Source organism: Gigantopelta aegis, chromosome 14 (genome assembly GCF_016097555.1).
Source record: "Gigantopelta aegis isolate Gae_Host chromosome 14, Gae_host_genome, whole genome shotgun sequence".
In the NCBI taxonomy this organism is placed as follows: domain Eukaryota; kingdom Metazoa; phylum Mollusca; class Gastropoda; order Neomphalida; family Peltospiridae; genus Gigantopelta; species Gigantopelta aegis.
The window spans coordinates 29,164,698-29,184,779 of NC_054712.1; the positions used below are offsets into that span (position 1 = coordinate 29,164,698).

Here is a 20,082-nt window from a genome sequence, read left to right on the forward strand (position 1 = left end):
TTTTATTTCCAAAATACTTTTACTTTTATTGAAACTGAAATTATTTACAAAAACATTTTTGTAGGAGGATAAGACAGACTATTGGTCTTTCAAACACATAGAATTTGGCCTTTGATTTAATTTTTTTCGAAAAGCCTGTTATTTTAATTGCCTTAATGAAAACTTGTCACCAGTTGTGTGGAATTGTTTTCTAAGCTTGATTTTTTTTTCAAAACATATTTTTGATGTGCATTTGAGAACCAGTCTAGGAATGTAGTTCATAATGAACAGGTTTTTTTTTGTTGAGTCCTCTACTGGTTCAACCTGAGGGGAATATAGGTTTTGTTTCCAGTCTGTCTGTACCACATATAGTTTTCCATACTCTCCCCTCCCCCACCCCCAATACCTTAAGATATTGAGCTCAAATTTTGCATTCACGTTTATCATATTACAGAGTTATAGATAAAATTTGACTTATGTTGATTGGCCAAGGGTTTTTTTTTTTCCCCCAAAAAAATTATTACCTACAATACAATACAATACAAAATGCGCTTTTTCCATGCTTACATATGGTGGATATATATAATTATACATATATTGTTTTACAGGTAATGAGTTGATTCAGTACCAGCCGCCCGAAGATCTTCCAAACTTGTTTGACTTCGGTGATGTCTACGACGGCGATCTGAATCACATCACCACAGACACAGACTTTATATCCGATTCACTTCTGACGCCGGACTGCACTCCCGTCAGTCCATCCACCCATGATCAGACGTCGTTGACATCGCAGGTGAAAACGGAGGAAGTCGATTGAGGCACTTCAAGACATTTTTCACTGGACTTTGTTTTACTCCACTCTGTACACAGGATGATCGGATGAGGATGTCATGCACTCAGATTGTGGGGTTAAGATCGTAAAAGGGAAATTTATTTTCACCAGTTTAATGGTTTGAGACCAGTTTATACATACATGTAGGTTTGTGACAAAAGTGTGGAACTGGATTATAAGTTGAACAAAATGTGTAATTTATTTCGCCAGGTTAAGATCCTATAAGTAAAATATATTTTAGCCGATTATATGTTGAAGACATAAATGTGAAATTTATTTCACCAAGTTCTAGGTTTAAGAGAAAAGTGTGAACTGACATCTCTAGATTATAATTCGGAAAAAAAATGGAGGCTTCTGCATGAAGTACATTTAAGTAATTACATGTATTTAACTTCCATATCAGCTTTGAAAATGTAAAATGTATTTCACCAGATTACAGGTTAAGATAAAAATGTGAAATATTTCACCACATTATAGGTTGAACAAACTAAACAAAAATGTTGTTGAGGGTACATTGAATTGTCACTTTAAGAAATGAGGCATTTATTTTCACCGTGTTGCTTTATTACAGTCTATCTTGTTGAGTTTCATCTTGTCAACTGCAACATTTAGTATTTCACTAACAAAACTTTGCTCAAGTTAACAGTTTTTACAATACACCCCCTCTAAAAGCCCAAGTAACCCCCACCCAAAAAACCAAAAAAAACCCCCAAAAACAACAACCCATAAATAAAAAATAAAATATTTGACACTTTAAAAATTCCTACCAGCTGTTTTGCTTTGTTGTTTCTGCTGATCACCTTCAGTGTGATATTTCCACCGCTTACAACAAATACATCACCTTCAGTGTGTTATTTCCACCACATACATTTCTGGAGCCAATTTACAGAGCTCTCTTAAGCTTTTTTAAGTGACATTACATTGCACAGCGAGATCGCAAAAGTGCGAGAATTTTGTGAATTAGGCCCCGGTCATTATGTATACTGAGAGAAATAAATATGGGAACACTTGGTACTGTAAAATGTAATGTAATGTAATTCACTACTAGTGTAATAATTTCTGTATATAATACATATACAGAACTTCACATGCATAGTTTTCGCTTCCTATTTATTACACAAGTTTATTTTGGCAAGAATATATATAGCACGATATGTTCTTGTGCAAAATAAACAAGTGCAATAAATAGGAAGCAAAAACAACGTATGTGAGATTCTGTATTTAATACATACCTTCTTTTACTTTTTACAAAAACGGTTTTTAATTTAAAATCATAACTACACTTTCTTAAATCTATTAATCAATCTTCCAGTCATAGATTTTCTAAACATTAAGAATCATACTCTGCAGCAATCTTGTGTAATGTTTCAAATACGATGTGACGTAATTTGTAAATCGGACATGACATCAGTAATAACAAGGCGCTAACGCCAGTAAAAATAAAAAGGGAATTCCCTATTTACAAGTTCGCACAGTTCGAAAATGTCTTTATTACTATAGTAAGATTGAATAGGTATGTAATAATAAAGATGTAATGTAGGATTGAATGCCAGTATTATGGGGTTGAGAGTAACAGTTAACTTCCTGACACCATGGAAGAGGGTATTAATTGAAGTCGCTTTCTTCTGTCAGTCTTTCTGTGATCCGTTATTTGTTTCTATCAGTACATATGACCTCTTTGAAATTCATGTTTGAGAACATTTTGCATTTCATTAAATTCTTGTAAATAATATGTTACTCTCTAGAGTTGCTTTTGGGATAACTGCAGGCTTACAGAGCATCTTGCTTGTCAACTATTAAATGCAGGGATCTTTCTTTCAGCCTAAATTATTGCTGGCAGGGCTTTTTTCTTCCTGATTTCTGGGACTATGTGTTTATTTTCATACATTTTATCATCAATTCCATCTGATATACCTTCATGTGCACCTGCTTAGGCTGTTCAAAGCAAGGACCTTTTAATTGAGGATGAAATATAAAATAAATAAGCTTTTGTTTGGTTGAATGTTGATCCCGGTGCAGAAATGAATGAGGAAAGATGGCAGCAAAATGTGTTCATCATATTACATATTATATGTATGTACATGCATATATCATTCATCACATAGCTTACCACCACCACTTGTGTTAAATGCTTCAACAGTCACCTTCCTATTAATCTCATACATTTGGGGGTTTTTGCTTTTCACAACTATAGTAGCCTGGTAATCATAACAATTTGAAGTTGTGTCTTCCCCTGTTAACACTGTATTGCATTTTTGTCTTTCGTGCATGCTATATTAAAAGCAGGGTGGGTAGTGTCTGTATATTCAAGCAGAGTCGTATGGAATGCTTGACTTGAAATATATATTGTGAGGGTACGTTGTTCATGCCATTGTACAGACATTTAAGCAGCTTAAAGTTACCTTGTGTTTTCATACATAGCCTGACATCTGAACTATGGCTTTTGAAGGACAAATAAACAAATAGAAGTTGTGTGACCAGGACAGGATGCCCACACGTCATTATGAAGATTTTACCATTTGATTGGCTGTTGGAATGTTCAGACTAGTTTATGGGTCTAGGGAGAAAGTGCCACATGTCAGAGGTCAGGTTAAATATTCATGAAAATGGAAAATGAACTATCCAAGGGTTTTTTAATTTATCGTTAAGTAGCCATACTTCAATTATAAACTAAAATATCAATAACAAGTGGGATGTGATGGCACTATAGATGATTGAGTAAACTATTTTTCAAGACAAATAAAATGTGTACCAGTATGTTTTGAGGCAATATTTTGTTAGGCCATTTAACACGTTGATTGCCGTGTGACTGCCTTTAATTTGCTAATGTTAGTGGTATGTTTTTTGTTGTTCCAGTGTTCATAGATATATTTTTTTGTCATGACTGTAAAACTTGAATTAAAAGGGTGTGTCACAAGTTGGTGAGTATGTCGGTAAAATCCATGATCTAACAGTGATTTTAAGATATTGATTTAATTTCTGAAGGTAGGGACACTTTGCACATTCCTACTGAAAATGTTTCTAGTCAAGCTTGTGTTAGCAGCCACTAAAGGAAGAATTTAAGGCAGTTGATTATTTAATGCATATGACTTAATTTGGGGACAATTCAACACTTATGTAATGCAAAATCTGACTGCAAACATCAAGACCACAAGAAACACATTGAATATACAGACACTAATATTTTGAACTTTAAAATTTATTTAATATGTAATTTTAAAAAGGTTTTTATTAAGTCTGCAACATCTTACAATGAAAGCAAACTCAGGACGATCTTTTTAATGTAATAACACTGAACTTAAGACAAGTAATAAGATTGCCTCTTACAACTACTGGTTGCTTTATACAGAGGTTTGGCGTATAAAGTTATTATAGTTCATCACACGGGGAACACATTTTTCATGCTATGGAATTTACTGCAAGTTATTTATTTCTGAGCTGATTGTTTTCTAAAGTGGATACAAATTAAAATAATATTTTTTTTATTTCCAAAACACTTTTGCTTTTCTTCTTACATCAAACAAAATGAAATTTTTACAAAAAACAGCACATTTTTGTAGGAGGATAGGATGGACTATATATCATTGTTGAATATTTGAATATTTTCATTTTATGGCTGTAAATATTTAATCTGTTTTTGTAATATCGCTGCAGTCCTGTAACTATATTGCAAGTACCTCCTTGTGTACTGAATGCAAGAAAATTAATGTGTTTCAACATATATTTTTCTTTTACATGTTGCACATACATGTAGCTGCTTGTCAAGTTGGGAAATAGTCCTCTTTAACTGAATAAATGAAACGATGTGGTTTTATAATCTAACTGTGATAGTGAACAAAACAAAAAGAGACTCATTCAGGGAATATCTAGTATGTGACATAAACTTCATGATAACTCGCAACTTGATTAAGATCTCTATATATTTCCTGAGTAAAGGTCACCTGTTGTCAGTGCTATATTTAATAGGCTTCTTAAGTGGTATCTTCATACAGGTGTGACCAGGACCATTATGGTCACTGATGCTTCATTTAATTCACATTCAGAGAACACTAGTAAAGGAACATTTTAAAATTATAACTAAAAAACCTGTCTGATTTAGTTCTGTGTGTATATATTCTGTATAAATATCGATATGTATATATAAATTATATATCAAGTGCATCTACATATAGTCTCGCCAGAAATTAAAGATCACCTTTTGTTGTTACATTGGAGTTTGTTTGCCTGTAGGTGAAATATTGTTGTGCTGGATAATAGGAAGGTGAAGAGTTATATGTTGTAATCCTATGTTTCTGCTTTCAACAATATTTATAAATCTATTTTTGCGTTAACATAAACAATTGTAGTTAACTGCCTTGAAAAATCAAGATATGTTATATTTTGTTCTTTTTGTGTGTGTGGAGGGTTGAGCGAAGGGATCCCTACATTGTTCTTAGTCATGGATATGATCTATTGTCTTAAGAATAATATTGGCTGGTGAAAACTGTTTTCTAGAAACTATATTGAAACTAATCATGCATGTCAATATTATGGCTGTGTATCTAAATTTGATCTTCTGCTAGGGCTTTTTACTTTAAACTTGCACCATTTATCGAGGACAGATTTGAGGACTTGATATCAAACTGAATATTTTTTTATGTTTTTTTTTTTTTTTTAAGTGCAATAAACATCCCTTCAATAATAATGTCTTTTTCAAAACTCCTTTATTTATAGTGGTAAAAATTGTCAAATATTTGATCAAAATATGATGGTTTAAAAAAGGGGCACACATTGTTTGTTTATGATCAATCATAGACCTACATGTAACATTAGATTTGTTTCAAAAACAGTGCAGACACTTATTTATAGAAAGACCTTCATTGAATATAAACTGGGACCAACAACACACTGTTTCTGTATTTCAAGAAATTTCATAAGAATTTATGATGAATGGGGTGGGGGGTGGGGTGTTGATTGGTTTTTGTTTTAATTTAAAATTATATAACAAATGGTTGTTATTGTGGTGTTTTCCTGTAGAATATTCAGGAAAATACTGTTAACTATTTGATGAATATCATTGGAAAATGTGTAGAATTTTGTTGGAAAATGTGTAGGTGAACAGATTGTTTTAATATTAATAAAACACAACAAAAATTATTCATCGCGCCAATTCGTAAATGAGATTTTTGATGATAAGAACTGAAAAATAGTATACCGAGTATTTTAGTGCAACCTGAAAACAATTTCTGTGTTTGTTCTTTGTTGAAAAACTTACAATAACCCCTTCATCGAAATACTCAGCCAAGTTTTTTGTAAATTATGTGGTCCTTGTCTTATTTGTTGTTGTGAAACCCCCCATATTTGGCACCCTCGGGACCAAGAAGAATATCTTGTTTTAAGGGATATCTGTTTAGAGAGGTTCTCTCTTGTACTGGTATTTAAAAAGGGACCGTCTGTTTTTGAGAGAATTCTGGTTTACAGAGGGTCTGGTTTTGAAAGGTTTCACTGCATATTGTTGTAAAATGTAACTGGTATCTAGCTTTATTTTGTTGAATGTCCCTTCAACAGGCAGACCTATATTTGTGATCTTTGTCTTACTTGAGCTGATCTGGGCCCCGTTCCATGAAGCGATCTTAGTGCTAAGATCACCTTAAGTTCTTAACTGCCTTATGCACTTAAGTAATCTTAGTGCTAAGATTGCTTTGAGGAGTGTGGCCCAGGAGTTCATCACACAGGGTTAAACTGGGGATGTGGTGAGGGAGAGAGACAACTTTGTTAAATATCCACCACTGAGAAGTAAAATTACACATATATAATTTGGCATTGCTCAAATTTATGAATATTCCAGCAGACTCACAAAAAAGTTATTTGTGATAAAGCTTTGAACTGCCCTTTAATGAAAGTGCTACATTGTTTCAGATTTGTTTTCTGTTTTTCTATAGGTAGGTTTTGGTGGGATAGAATTGGGCTTGATATATATTTTGTATGTTTGTCAGCTTAAGAGCACATTTAATGTTAAATTGACAAATTCTGTTACGCTTATATCTTTTAATGGGAGTTGATATAAACCAATATTTATTTTGTATGTTTGTCGGAGCCAATTTAATGTTAAATTGACAAATGCTATTACAAATTTATCTTTCAATAAACAGTTTATGTGTGGTCTCCAATAGTCATTGTTTATCTTTGTGCTGGGGTTTTATTTAGCATTCATTCATACATTAAATATAAATTCAACGTTAACAGTACAAAAATATATCAAAATGCAACTTAATTTTTTTTTTTAGAATGATGTATCATATGTAGGTTTGGTCTGTGTATTTGTTTGTTATTTGGTAATCATCAGGGCCACGTTCCACGGAGCAATCTTAACGCTAAGGTCATCTTAAGTGCATAAAGTACTTATCTTAGCGCTAAGATCATCTTAAGTGCATAAAGTAGTTATCTTAGTGCTAAGATCATCTTAAGTGCATAAAGTACTTATCTTAACGCTAAGATCATCTTAAGTGCATAAAGTAGTTATCTTAGCGCTAAGATCATTTTAAGTGCATAAAGTACTTATCTTAGTGCTAAGATCATCTTAAGTGCATAAAGTACTTATCTTAACGCTAAGATCATTTTAAGTGCATAAAGTAGTTATCTTAGTGCTAAGATCATCTTAAGTGCATAAAGTACTTATCTTAATGCTAAGATCATCTTAAGTGCATAAAGTAGTTATCTTAGCGCTAAGATCATTTTAAGTGCATAAAGTAGCTACACACTTAAGATGATCTTAGGGCCTAGTTTACTTCGTGGAACAGGACCCTGATCATTAAGTCAGTCTGTACAGAATGTGATTCCGGTACATGATAAAATTGTGTTATATTAACATGTTGCTACATATCGGAGATTGTGATACAAAATATAATTAATTATGATGAATGATGGCATGTGCCGATCAAAAATTTAAATTAAAACAAAAGTGTCTTATTAAATGTTTCAGCATGACTTAGTCTTTGTATCCATTTGTTAATTAGTTGAAACACACTGTGAAATCCAGGAGCCAACTTCACACACAAATTGTGACTACATTTACCGTTAGCAATCTTAGGTTTACAAATATTTGCAAACTACATTTACCGTTAGTAATGTTAAGTTTACAAGTATTTGCAAACTACATGTGTATGTCATGAAAAACATACACCAGTATGAAGGATGGGCCACGGTAAGGACAAATGAAAGTGATTTATTTATATTTCAAAATGTATTATTATACTGTTTGTAACTATAACAATCATTTCTTAGTCATAAATTTATATTTATAAAACTAGGCTACTAAATCCAACTTTAAAATCAGTTCTTATAATTGCAATGAGTCCGAAATGTACATAAATAATTTTCTTTTGTCTTTATTGTGATCCATATTTTGTGTTTACGTTTTGCCCAATCAGCTGGCTAACTATTTGAATGATTGGTTCCGAAATGTTATTTGTAATTGTGTATATGGGCACATGGCCTGAGATACAATAAAAAAAAAAATTGAATTGAATTGTCTTGAATTATGCAATATCTGATACATTTTTGAAAGTAGATGTACATGTATACTGCATGGATATGATAACTGTTTAAATATACAAGCTGTTAAAGTTGTTAACTATACCATGCTTAAATAAAAGTTTATTTTTTTTTAACATGTCCAATGAAATCTATAGTCCTTCCCAACCTCCATGAACATTGTTTTTCTGTAAACAATTTCACTTTCATTTGTCAGAGAAAAAAAAGGGTAGTGTCTTGAAAATAGCAACCCCCCCAACCCCCTCCCCCCCCCCCCCCCACACACACACACACTATTTCTGTGTTTAATAATAAAAAAATCGGTTCAGAAATATATAGATTGTAATGCATACCATAGTAAGAAAATGATGTTCACTGCTGGGAAAGACTACAGTTTAAAATTGTTTTATAAACCCCTAAAAATGTTAGTTGGATAAAAAGCTGAACAGTCACATCACTGATTCTGTTAATAGGAATAAAAGGGCAAGTCACAGAAATGTTCACCAAACCAAATTGTGCTAGGCGAGACATAATTCTGTGGGATTCTTGTTTGTATACTTTTTGACAAATACACACACAATCTGGCTTTAAGTGGACTCTGGGTTTTTCTCCTGTCCATACTACTGCCACATGGCTGGTATATCAAATGACATGGTATGTACTGCCCTGTCTATGGGATAGTACATATAAAATATCCCTAGCTGCTTTAGTATAAGAATAGCATTAATGGTGTCGACAGGTTTTCTCTTTTTCTCTGTGAACCAAATGTCAAAATAACCATACCTTTATGTTAGACACAGAACAGCTGTAGTTTAATAACGTGCTGAGGTATCTTTTAGCAATTCTCGTTCCAGCCCGTGATCCACAGCTGGATATTAAAGACCATGATAATTGATATGTTCTATCCTGTGTGGCTTATAAAAGACCCTTGTTGCTAATCGAAGGAGTAGCAAATGGAGTGGCTGCAATGGGTTTCCTCTGTAATGACCTCTGTGGTCGTTAACCATATGTCTGACGCCATATAACCGTAACTAAAATTTCTTTTTTTCCTTAAGCAAAATTAATAGTCCATCGTTTTTCATTGGACCACCTACATATGATCAATTCTGACAAGGCCCTGGATATATATATATATATATATATATATACATACATACATACATACATACATACATACATACATACATACATACATACATACATACATACATACATACATACACACACACACACACACACACACACACACACACACACACATATACTGATGGAAAATGATACGGGAACACATCAATTTGTAGACCAATTTAATTCACTACAAGCGTAGTAATGTCTGTATTTCATACCAAGTTGTAATGTGAGATTGAATGTCTGTAGTGTTGAATGAGCTGCATATATGTTCCTAGTCAACTTCTGACAATATGAATCGATTTTTCATGTAGTCATTATTTGTTGTTGCTTTCTGTGTGATCCTTTATTTCTTTCCATCAGTATATATACATTACATGTATATTGTTTGTAATTAATTTGTTTTCAATCATTTTTGTCTCACATGATCACCGATTTATACATAATTTTGTTACTGGTCTTTTGTTTTGTTGAACAAAACAAACAGTTTAAAGATAGCAAGGTAATGAAAAAACGAAGGTATATCGGTGGGAGATCTTGGAGAGGGGAGGTGTTGAGTAGACTAAAAAACGAAGGTATATCGGTGAGAGATCTTGGAGAGGGGAGGTGTTGAGTAGACTAAAAAACGAAGGTATATCGGTGGGAGATGGGAGGTGTTGAGTAGACTAAAAAACGAAGGTATATCGGTGGGAGATCTTGGAGAGGGGAGGTGTTGAGTAGACTAAAAAACGAAGGTATATCGGTGGGAGATCTTGGAGATGGGAGGTGTTGAGTAGACTAAAAAACGAAGGTATATCGGTGGGAGATCTTGGAGAGGGGAGGTGTTGAGTAGACTAAAAAACGAAGGTATATCGGTGGGAGATGGGAGGTGTTGAGTAGACTAAAAAACGAAGGTATATCGGTGGGAGATCTTGGAGAGGGGAGGTGTTGAGTAGACTAAAAAACGAAGGTATATCGGTGGGAGATCTTGGAGAGGGGAGGTGTTGTAATCTTGGAGAGAGGAGGTGTTGAGTAGACTAAAAAACGAAGGTATATCGGTGGGAGATCTTGGAGAGAGGAGGTGTTGAGTAGACTAAAAAACGAAGGTATATCGGTTGGAGAGAGGAGGTGTTGAGTAGACTAAAAAACGAAGGTATATCGGTGGGAGATCTTGGAGAGGGGAGGTGTTGAGTAGACTAAAAAACGAAGGTATATCGGTGGGAGATCTTGGAGAGGGGAGGTGTTGAGTAGACTAAAAAACGAAGGTATATCGGTGGGAGATCTTGGAGAGGGGAGGTGTTGAGTAGACTAAAAAACGAAGGTATATCGGTTGGAGATGGGAGGTGTTGAGTAGACTAAAAAACGAAGGTATATCGGTTGGAGATGGGAGGTGTTGAGTAGACTAAAAAACGAAGGTATATCGGTGGGAGATCTTGGAGAGGGGAGGTGTTGAGTAGACTAAAAAACGAAGGTATATCGGTGGGAGATCTTGGAGAGGGGAGGTGTTGAGTAGACTAAAAAACGAAGGTATATCGGTGGGAGATCTTGGAGATGGGAGGTGTTGAGTAGACTAAAAAACGAAGGTATATCGGTGGGAGATCTTGCAGAGGGGAGGTGTTGAGTAGACTAAAAAACGAAGGTATATCGGTTGGAGATCTTGGAGATGGGAGGTGTTGAGTAGACTAAAAAACGAAGGTATATCGGTGGGAGATCTTGGAGATGGGAGGTGTTGAGTAGACTAAAAAACGAAGGTATATCGGTTGGAGATGGGAGGTGTTGAGTAGACTAAAAAACGAAGGTATATCGGTGGGAGATCTTGGAGAGGGGAGGTGTTGAGTAGACTAAAAAACGAAGGTATATCGGTTGGAGATCTTGGATATGGGAGGTGTTGAGTAGACTAAAAAATGAAGGTATATCGGTTGGAGATCTTGGAGAGAGGAGGTGTTGAGTAGACTAAAAAAAAACACCTTGTTGTTTTCATTGATTTTTGTTTTTCAATTTGATCGAAATATTGTAGTTCACCAACCAACCTTTCATTTTGTCCCGTTACACAATTAATGAATGAAAACGAAACATTTTATTCTGAAAAGTTTTGATTAATGACAGTTGCTTTCAATTTGAATAGTATTTGTAGTTGATACACACACATCTAGGTGTATTTGTTGATGTCTTGCTTTTTTGAAGGTCTTCAATCGCAAAACATGATTAAGGTCGATGACAGTCACTTTTCGCACCCTTCTTTTGGCTTCATACACAATGAATATAACATACCTTACCGTAATTTCACTTCAAATACATATTTCGTAATAGTACAGTTTTATTGTAATTACAAGAGTTTCTTCAAAGACATCCAGGTGCTATTAGTAATTCTCAAACAAAAAGGTTTTAGTAGTAGTTTTATATTGCAATTTTCAGCGTTCTGAAAACGGAAACATCATGTACCCAGTTTATTGTTATTGTAAAGATATGCAAAGTGTTGTCATTGGAAAACTAACATCATTCAAATTCAAAATTAGCTATATACAAGGTTTAAGCCACAATGAACTAAAAATCGGTCTACTTACCGTGACCCATGTTAAAAATATTCCTAAGTTCTATACTGAACATACAATGCCGTTTACAGGTCGGTATGCTTTTATTTTCAATAATTTTAAACAAAATATTAAGTTTAAAGTCGCAGACTCTAGTTTCATCCCGTAACAAATGGACACAAGTTTAGTTAATCTACAAACCTATAAATCACGTGGATAAAGTTACAACAGAGTGAAAGAAGAGTCTGACGTTAAAACCGGGAAATATCTTTAAAAATAGAGTAGAACTCGAATCCATAACTGCTACTTCTCAGACGCACATGCGTTTTTAAAAATATGAAAAATGCATTTTGTGGTATTAAAAAAACCAGGATGACCAGAAACACTTCGGTTCTATGGAAATGAATAATCTAAACAATAAAATATAAGTAATGTTTGATTCCAGTGATCATAAACGGCTCTAATAGTGAAAAATATGCTGTAGTGTTTAAACACTAGGGTCTGTCCCTTTAAGTTTTAAAAGACGAAAGAAATAAAAACTATCTTTCAGGAAATGTATCCTAGAATTTTTTTATCATTGGATATGTTATAATTATTATGTATGAAGCCAAAACAAGGGTGCAAAGAGTGACTTCTGTCGACTGCAGTAATCCTACATCCTACATACGTGTTACAGGGTGTATACTACCAAATCAAATCCCATGGACGACAATAGTAACATGTGGCTAAAACTCCTACCTGTGGCGTATCAATTGACATAAACGCCACGGATATAAATACTACCACCCCTCGCCCTTAAAGTGAATCAGAAAAATATTGGGGGTGAAGCTGCTCATTTCTGAGATAACGGGTAGCGACTATGACTACCATAGTTCCGCACAAAATTCGATACAATTTTTTTACAGGCATCCCATATGTTTCATATGTTTCAAGCACAAGGCTACTTGACACAGTGGTACTAGATGAAATAACATTGCATACACACTCACATTTATCACCAATCACAGGACTTGTGGTGTTCACTTCTCTATCAAAAGCGGTGCACCTCGAATTTTGATTTGACTCAGCCGGAAGTTATTTGGTTTAATACTACCTACATCAGTGCATGACAGTTGTCTGATAGTTCTCATGTTTGTGTGTATTAATTGCAAACATTACCTCCAAACTTTCGGTTTGCACACTTTACAACTTTCCAACTGTTAAATATTCGACACATCCGCATTTATTTATTTGTTGCCATAAGTATATCTCGTATTATTCTATTTTCTGAAATGGTGGTGTTTTGTATCTACTGTACAATGATTTATGAATAAATGACTATTACAAGAAATTGTTGTTTAATGAAGTACCATTAGTCTTAATATATTAGAGGATTTTGTGGATTTAATATATTGTGGAATACTTGTAAATCACCCTAATGATACACTTAAAGTAACAACTGTATATTACTAATAAGTGACCTTTATACAAGTGTTATTTCAGCCTCTTAGACAGGACATTTTCAAATCAATGGATACTAGCTTGAAGGAATCTAGGAGTAAAGGTGCCTTCTCTAATTATCTCTGTGGTCCTCTATGGTATGTACATAGGCCTACAGCTAGTTAAAAATTGTGGACTTTCTTTTCTTTCTTTCTTTCTTTCTTTCTTTCTTTCTAGGAGTAAAAGTGATTAATGAAGTTGTTTGGCTTTAATAAAACAATTTTTAATATCTTCTGGAATGCATATGAAAAATGTTATTATATTATTACTTAAGTCTTTAGTGTTAAGATTCTTCTTTCATTCCACTTAAAGTGGAGTCTTCAATGGGAATAACACGTTATGTTAGCACATGCATATTCTTGCCACATGTGTTAACAGAATGTTGCCATGCAACATGTTGAATGAATCGTATTACCATTATATTATTACATATGTTGTAATATGAAGTTAATACACTGTAAAATGAACTTTGTAACTTTGTTATTTTACTTGAAGGCAGGATCGTATGACAGTTGAGCTGCTAAATAGCCAAACAAAATATTGTCATAAACATTTAATATATCCCTGAAGTAGTTTATTCAATCATCTTTACGTAGTCGTCATATTTTAGTATTCTGTCTACGTTCCTTTAAATCAAAAAATAATTGGGGTATTATTTAAAAACGAAAGTGTTATCAAATGCTATGAGGGGCAGCCAAAACGATTGTAGAACTAGGTAATGAAAGTGACGGCAGACTGAATGTTGCTACATTACTTTTCAATACAATCATCCTTGACGTCAATGTACTTGGCCTAGTACGAATCGGACGTAAAAAGTGTGTGGAAGAGTCACTTAATGTGTGCCTTGCACTGCATGATTTGGCCCAATTGTCCTCCAAGCTGTTTTGGCTGACCCATAACCCACCATCTTGTTCAAACATGATGGAAATTGACAAAACTGACTTCTGTGATGTCATCAAGTATCTCCAACTAAAAGGACTAACTTCATCATTGGTGTCAACTTTATAGAATAATGCTCGTTTCTTTGCCACTGTTAAGAGGTGGGCAGGAGAGTTCAAAAGGAGAAAAAGCCTTGAAGATGACCCAAGACCAGGGAGGTCTACAACTGCCACCACTAAGGACAATGTTTAATCAAATACAAGGATGATCGATGAATCGTCAAAAGCCATGTAGCTAATACACAAGTCATGTAGCCAATAAGAGAGTTGAGAACATTCTGAGGAATGAACCTGGCACGATAAAGGTTTCAGCATTCTGTGTTTCAAGGCACCTGTACAAAAGTATGCTGTTACCATGGTTACAATGCATGACTGGCTTTGAAGTCATTGGAACATCCACCACATTTGGCACCAGCAAATTTGATGAAAGAACTGTCTGGCAAGCATTACGCTAATGATAATGACATTACAACCGTGTCCGGTGTATCGGCGCGTCCGGTGATTCAGCGCACTTGGTATTTTGCTTGAGTATGCTTAGGAAGTTGTCATGTTATCGAAGTTTTTAACGAATTAAAGTTCAATTCCTTTTTCAATGGTTAATCAAGTATCAACATATTTATTGTTAAGGGTACAATTAATTTTTTTAATTAGAATTGTCAATAATTATATCATAATTTAAAAATAAATAATTCACGTGTTTTCGTGTTTATAAACGCGAAGCAGGTCATCCTTATTGATATTAAGAATGTTAAAACCAGTCTAAAAACACCTTTCCCGAATTTTAAAAATTATAGTAAACAGTATAAATGTAATTATTTTTGTTCGGTTATTTTTTTATTTAAACCGAAAAAGAAAACACAAACAAATGCAACCAAAATGAAAATTTTACACCTTAATTGACAGTCATTCCAGTTCACAATTGTTATATTGTTATAAAAAAAATAAAAGCGAGATAAGATCCACGTGTGTGGACAATCTACCTGAGAAAAATAAAATCCATGTAGGCATCTTAGCCATGCATGACAATGAACATGTATGCATCTGCAGTACTGTGCCACTCAAGAAAACGATTCCGAAACTGATCATGAGATGGGTCATATGTGATCGTTCATTTTCATAGTAATATGTTTAACAAGACAAAACAAAAAAGTACTAAAATAATTCTGGGACAATAGTGTAGCGTTTATGGGCTAAAAGTGAGGTCATGGGCGGTTTATAAATAGCGGGGTCAACGATCTACATCTACTGCGCCGAATCACCGGACATGCAAATCGTTTTGGATACAGGGGGTGCCTATATTTATGCACCATTTTAAAATGTTTATTTACTACAGACATAAAACGTTTTGTAGTGTATTTCAGATTATGCACTTCTTCATTGGTGAGAGACACATTTTATTAAATATTTCACAATGTTCACATAGAAAATGGTCCTTGAAAGCTTAGGTGCGCCGATACACCGGACAGCACTGTATATCTGCTGTGGAGGACGTTTTTCACCACCGGGATGAAGCCTTCTACACCAGTGGGATCCAGCAACTCCAGCATCGTTGCATGGGCGGATCCAAGGGGGGGGGGGGGGGGCCCAGGGGGACGCGTCCCCCCCAAAAATTGTTCAAGTGCCCTCAAAATGTCCAAGTGCCCTTTTTGTTTGTAGAATTTTTTTTTTTTTAAGTAAACAATAATTATTTTGTAGATAAATGAAATCAAGATTTTCGTGTACATGCGCAAGCTTGCAGATATACTCTTCAAAAGAAGAAACGCAAAACCACATTGTCGTAACATTTGGAGAATTGATTTAATTATTGAATGGTGAGTCCGATAATTACCAAATGTTGCAGGATTGTTCACAATTCACTCTAGTCCATTGTGAGTAAGTGATAGGACACACCACCAAGGTCAAGGTCATCTGGAGTCAATATCGGGTGTGGCCTCCGCGTGTGTTGACAACTGCCTGGCACTGCCTGCCCATTGAAGCAACCAGAGTACGGATGACGTCCCGGAGGATGGTGGCCCACTCGGCCTGCAAGGCTGCTGCCAGCTCGGGCAGGGTCTGGGGCTGTGGTTGTCGCTGTCGGAGGCGTCGGTCCAACTCGTCCCATAGATGCTCAATTGGGTTCAAATCCGGTGATATCGATGGCCAAGGAAGGACATTAATGTTGTTGTTCTGTAGGAAAGCCGTTGTGAGACGTGCTGTGTGAGGCCTGGCGTTGTCATGTTGGAACACTGCGTTGGCGTTGGCCATAACTGGAACGATGTGTGGCCGGAGGATCTGGTCAATGTAGCCCTGTGCATTCAGGTTGCCCTGCACGTGGACCAGGTCAGTTCTGCCAGTGTGTGAGATGGCTGCCCACACCATGACACTACCCCCGCCGAATCTGTCCACTTCCTGCACGCAGTTTGCCGCATAACGTTCACCACGACGCCTATACACGCGACATCTTCCATCATGACGTCGGAGCAGAAATCGGGACTCGTCACTGAACCACACCTGTCTCCATCGCAGTTGAGGCCATTGTCGATGAATCTGGCACCACTGCAGTCGGAGTCGACGGTGTTGTGGTGTTAAGATGACACCTCGAACTGGACGTCTGGCACGAATTCCTACTTCACGTAGGCGGTTCCGTACGGTCTGGTCGGATATCCTGCGCAAACCTGGTATTGCTGCGGCTGTGGAGGTGGCAGTAGTCAATCGTTCCCGAAGGTGGCGTACCCGGATGTAGCGGTCCTGCCCGGGGGTAGTGACCCGTGGTCGACCGGATCTAGGGAGGTCACGTGTTGATCCATGTTGCTGGTAACGGTCCCACAGTCTGGAGATGGTGCTTGGGGACACATGGAATGCCCTGGCAACGGCCGTTCTGGATTCGCCTGCGTCTAGTCGGCCGATAGCATTGTTTCTCTGCGGTTCACTGAGACGTGGCATGTCCTGGATTGTCAACTGTCGGCCAGATACAGAGGCCAGGCAAGCGAACACCCTGCACTTTTATACTGTCGGTGTTCATGTTGCACGTGCAGACAACGCACGTGCAGTGGTGACATGGTTTGCACGTGGCTGCGTTTTTGCGAATATTCACATTTTGGAACTTTATTGTACAGTAGCTGCGTTTTATCGAATGTAACCGTGGGAATGTGTTTGGGACATGCAATGACCTTATATTCACAAAGCATGAACCGATAGGAAACATAAAATCGGAGTTATAACCCATTTGTACCCTTTTGCGTTTCTTTTTTTGAAGAGTATATGTGTCTGTGTTATTGTCTCAATGGGGCCCCATTGAGGTTCTAACGCGAGTGACGCCAATTTACTTCATTATTGCTAGTATATTATGACGTAGAACTGTAGGAATTCATATTAATTGTAAATATCAAAACTTGTAGTAAGGTGCCCTTTTGACAAGTCAATGTGCCCTTCTTTTTTGGTCCCCCCCCCCCCTAAAAATATTTCCTGGATCCGCCCATGCGTTGGCAGAAGTGTCTGGACCTCGAAGAGGATTATGTTGAAAAATAATTATAAACCAACTCCTCCAACGCAGTCCATCATAGTTAGACTCAGAACGTTTCAACCACCCATCATTACCATTTGCTATCTCTATATAATTGATATATACTTATCATTACATTTTGTAAACCAAGACAATTTATATCCTCATAACATGGAAATTACTAGTACACTAGTATACTTCGGTTATACCTGCAAATAATCGACCATCACCAAATTAACGTAGCTATATATTCACAGGATTCAAATGGCAACAAAATGATTGCTGGCAACAAGAATACTTTATTGTTTAAAAATACACTACCCAGTAATCAATGATCTGTTGCTATAAACACAGTATTTTTTTTTTTTTTAAATACACATGTATTCAGCAACTTTACTTTCATTCTTCTCATAAAATTGTGTTAGGTTGCTACAGAAAATTATATGGCAACTGAGCTGTTAAACACATTTCGCATTCAAAAAGGGTATTCCCTTCATTGAACCGCTACACCAAATTAGTTGCATAATTTCAGAGGCGCTTCTTCTGATTTCAGTTCAAATGATGGAGCTACTAGCAAGAACTGCAGTGGGCAATGGGGAAACCGCAAAGAAACATGAAATGGTTGCATCTCATTTGATGACCCATGCCCTTTCAGGCTGTGATATTGCTGCCATAATATAAAGGGTTGCAAAAGTTATGTAAATTCTGTGTGAAGCATTTACACCTATTAAACTTGAGGACTTAGATGCTAATATGGATACACCATAAGGAAGGCTACATTCCGATGTCATAGACGTTGATTAGTGAAAAACAAAAAGACCCGAATCTTTAGATCACTTCCACAAATAAATATTCCATGTGGATTTCGATTTGAAGTTTTTTATTCCAGTAAGGAGAATATACTTTCTTGACTCCTCTTGGGATATTTTCTTTGGCAGCTTTAATAATTTGGAGGTTGAATTCCTTCATACAGTGTCTATATTTCTGTGGTCAACTCATTCGTGGGAAGCTTGAAAAGTACCCATTTGGCTATCTTGTAGTTCCACCTTGGGGGCTGTGAAGCTGTATGGATTTTGCTATCACTTAGGTTAGGAGGACCGGTCGATGGTCACTCCCCCAAATTTCTGATCAAGGTGAATGTTCCACATAATTTTCAAAAATATTTGAAAATAATTCTGGACTGCTTTTACTTTAAAGCTGGGTTACTGGTGAATGAAATAATACATTTTTGGCATCTGACAAAGTATAGCGAGTCAATGAATTTGAAATGTCCTGAGTATTACAAACAGTATATGAAAAAACTGCATGGCAATGTTCAAGTTAACATCCAGACATATTTTGAACAGGTTTAAGACCAAATTATGAATGCTATTCATGCTAAATTACATGTTCATAACAACAAACCACAAAGCAATGCAATATATGTGGTATGGATATAGTACCGGGGGTATACTCACCAGAAAAAGTTACACAGTTCCCGATATACGTAATTCTCTATGTACATGTGTATATATACATACTGTACCTAAAACATTCTGATCCTTTTATTATTGTATTGTATTTAATATCTGAAGGTAGCATTACTTAAATATGGTGCAGTACATGCTGGTTAAACCATTTACATGGATATTTTGAATATTTTTATATTACACACGTCTTACAAACATAAAAAGTGAATTTACATACCATTCTAGGCAAGTCTGCATTACATATACAATTTATCTGTCTCACAACAGTTCATCTTACAATAGCTAGGTTTTTTGTTGCTTTTTGTAATATTTTAGAATTGCAGTTCTATTTATATTATGCTTAACTTATGTTTTGGTGTATATAATTGATATCAACATAGAATATTGTCATCAGGCAAATATCTAGCACTATAAAAATCTAACTTTCATTCCCAATTCTCAGTCATTTTATGTGACCCAAATATGATATATGTGAAGTTTACAATTTTCTATTTCTACATCCTTCCTTTTATTCTATTAAGTAGATGTTAATAACAATTACAAAACAATATAATATGTGGTATGAATAATTATATACTTCTCAAAATAAGTTACTAGTAAGCAATGCCAGAAATGTATTAATTTCAATGTATACACATACTTAGGATTGCCTGAAGCTTTTATTATTAAAAAAACAAATTGACCTGGCTTTTTTCTATAACATATTGAAGCTTCATTATTCAAATATGGTTAAGTATATGGAGTTTATATACTA

At 35.6% G+C, this 20,082-nt stretch overlaps 1 protein-coding gene across 2 annotated transcripts in view; it reads left to right on the plus strand.

The window, feature by feature from the left end:
• Positions 1–8,310, plus strand: part of LOC121388256 (heat shock factor protein 1-like) — a 54,625-nt gene extending 46,315 nt beyond the window's left edge. For both annotated transcript variants that reach the window (XM_041519526.1, XM_041519527.1), the window contains exon 12: positions 588–8,310. In XM_041519526.1, coding sequence (XP_041375460.1) covers positions 588–796 — 209 coding nt within the window. In that variant the 3' untranslated portion in view covers positions 797–8,310. The remainder of the gene's footprint in view (positions 1–587) is intronic.
• Positions 8,311–20,082: the final 11,772 nt, after the last annotated feature.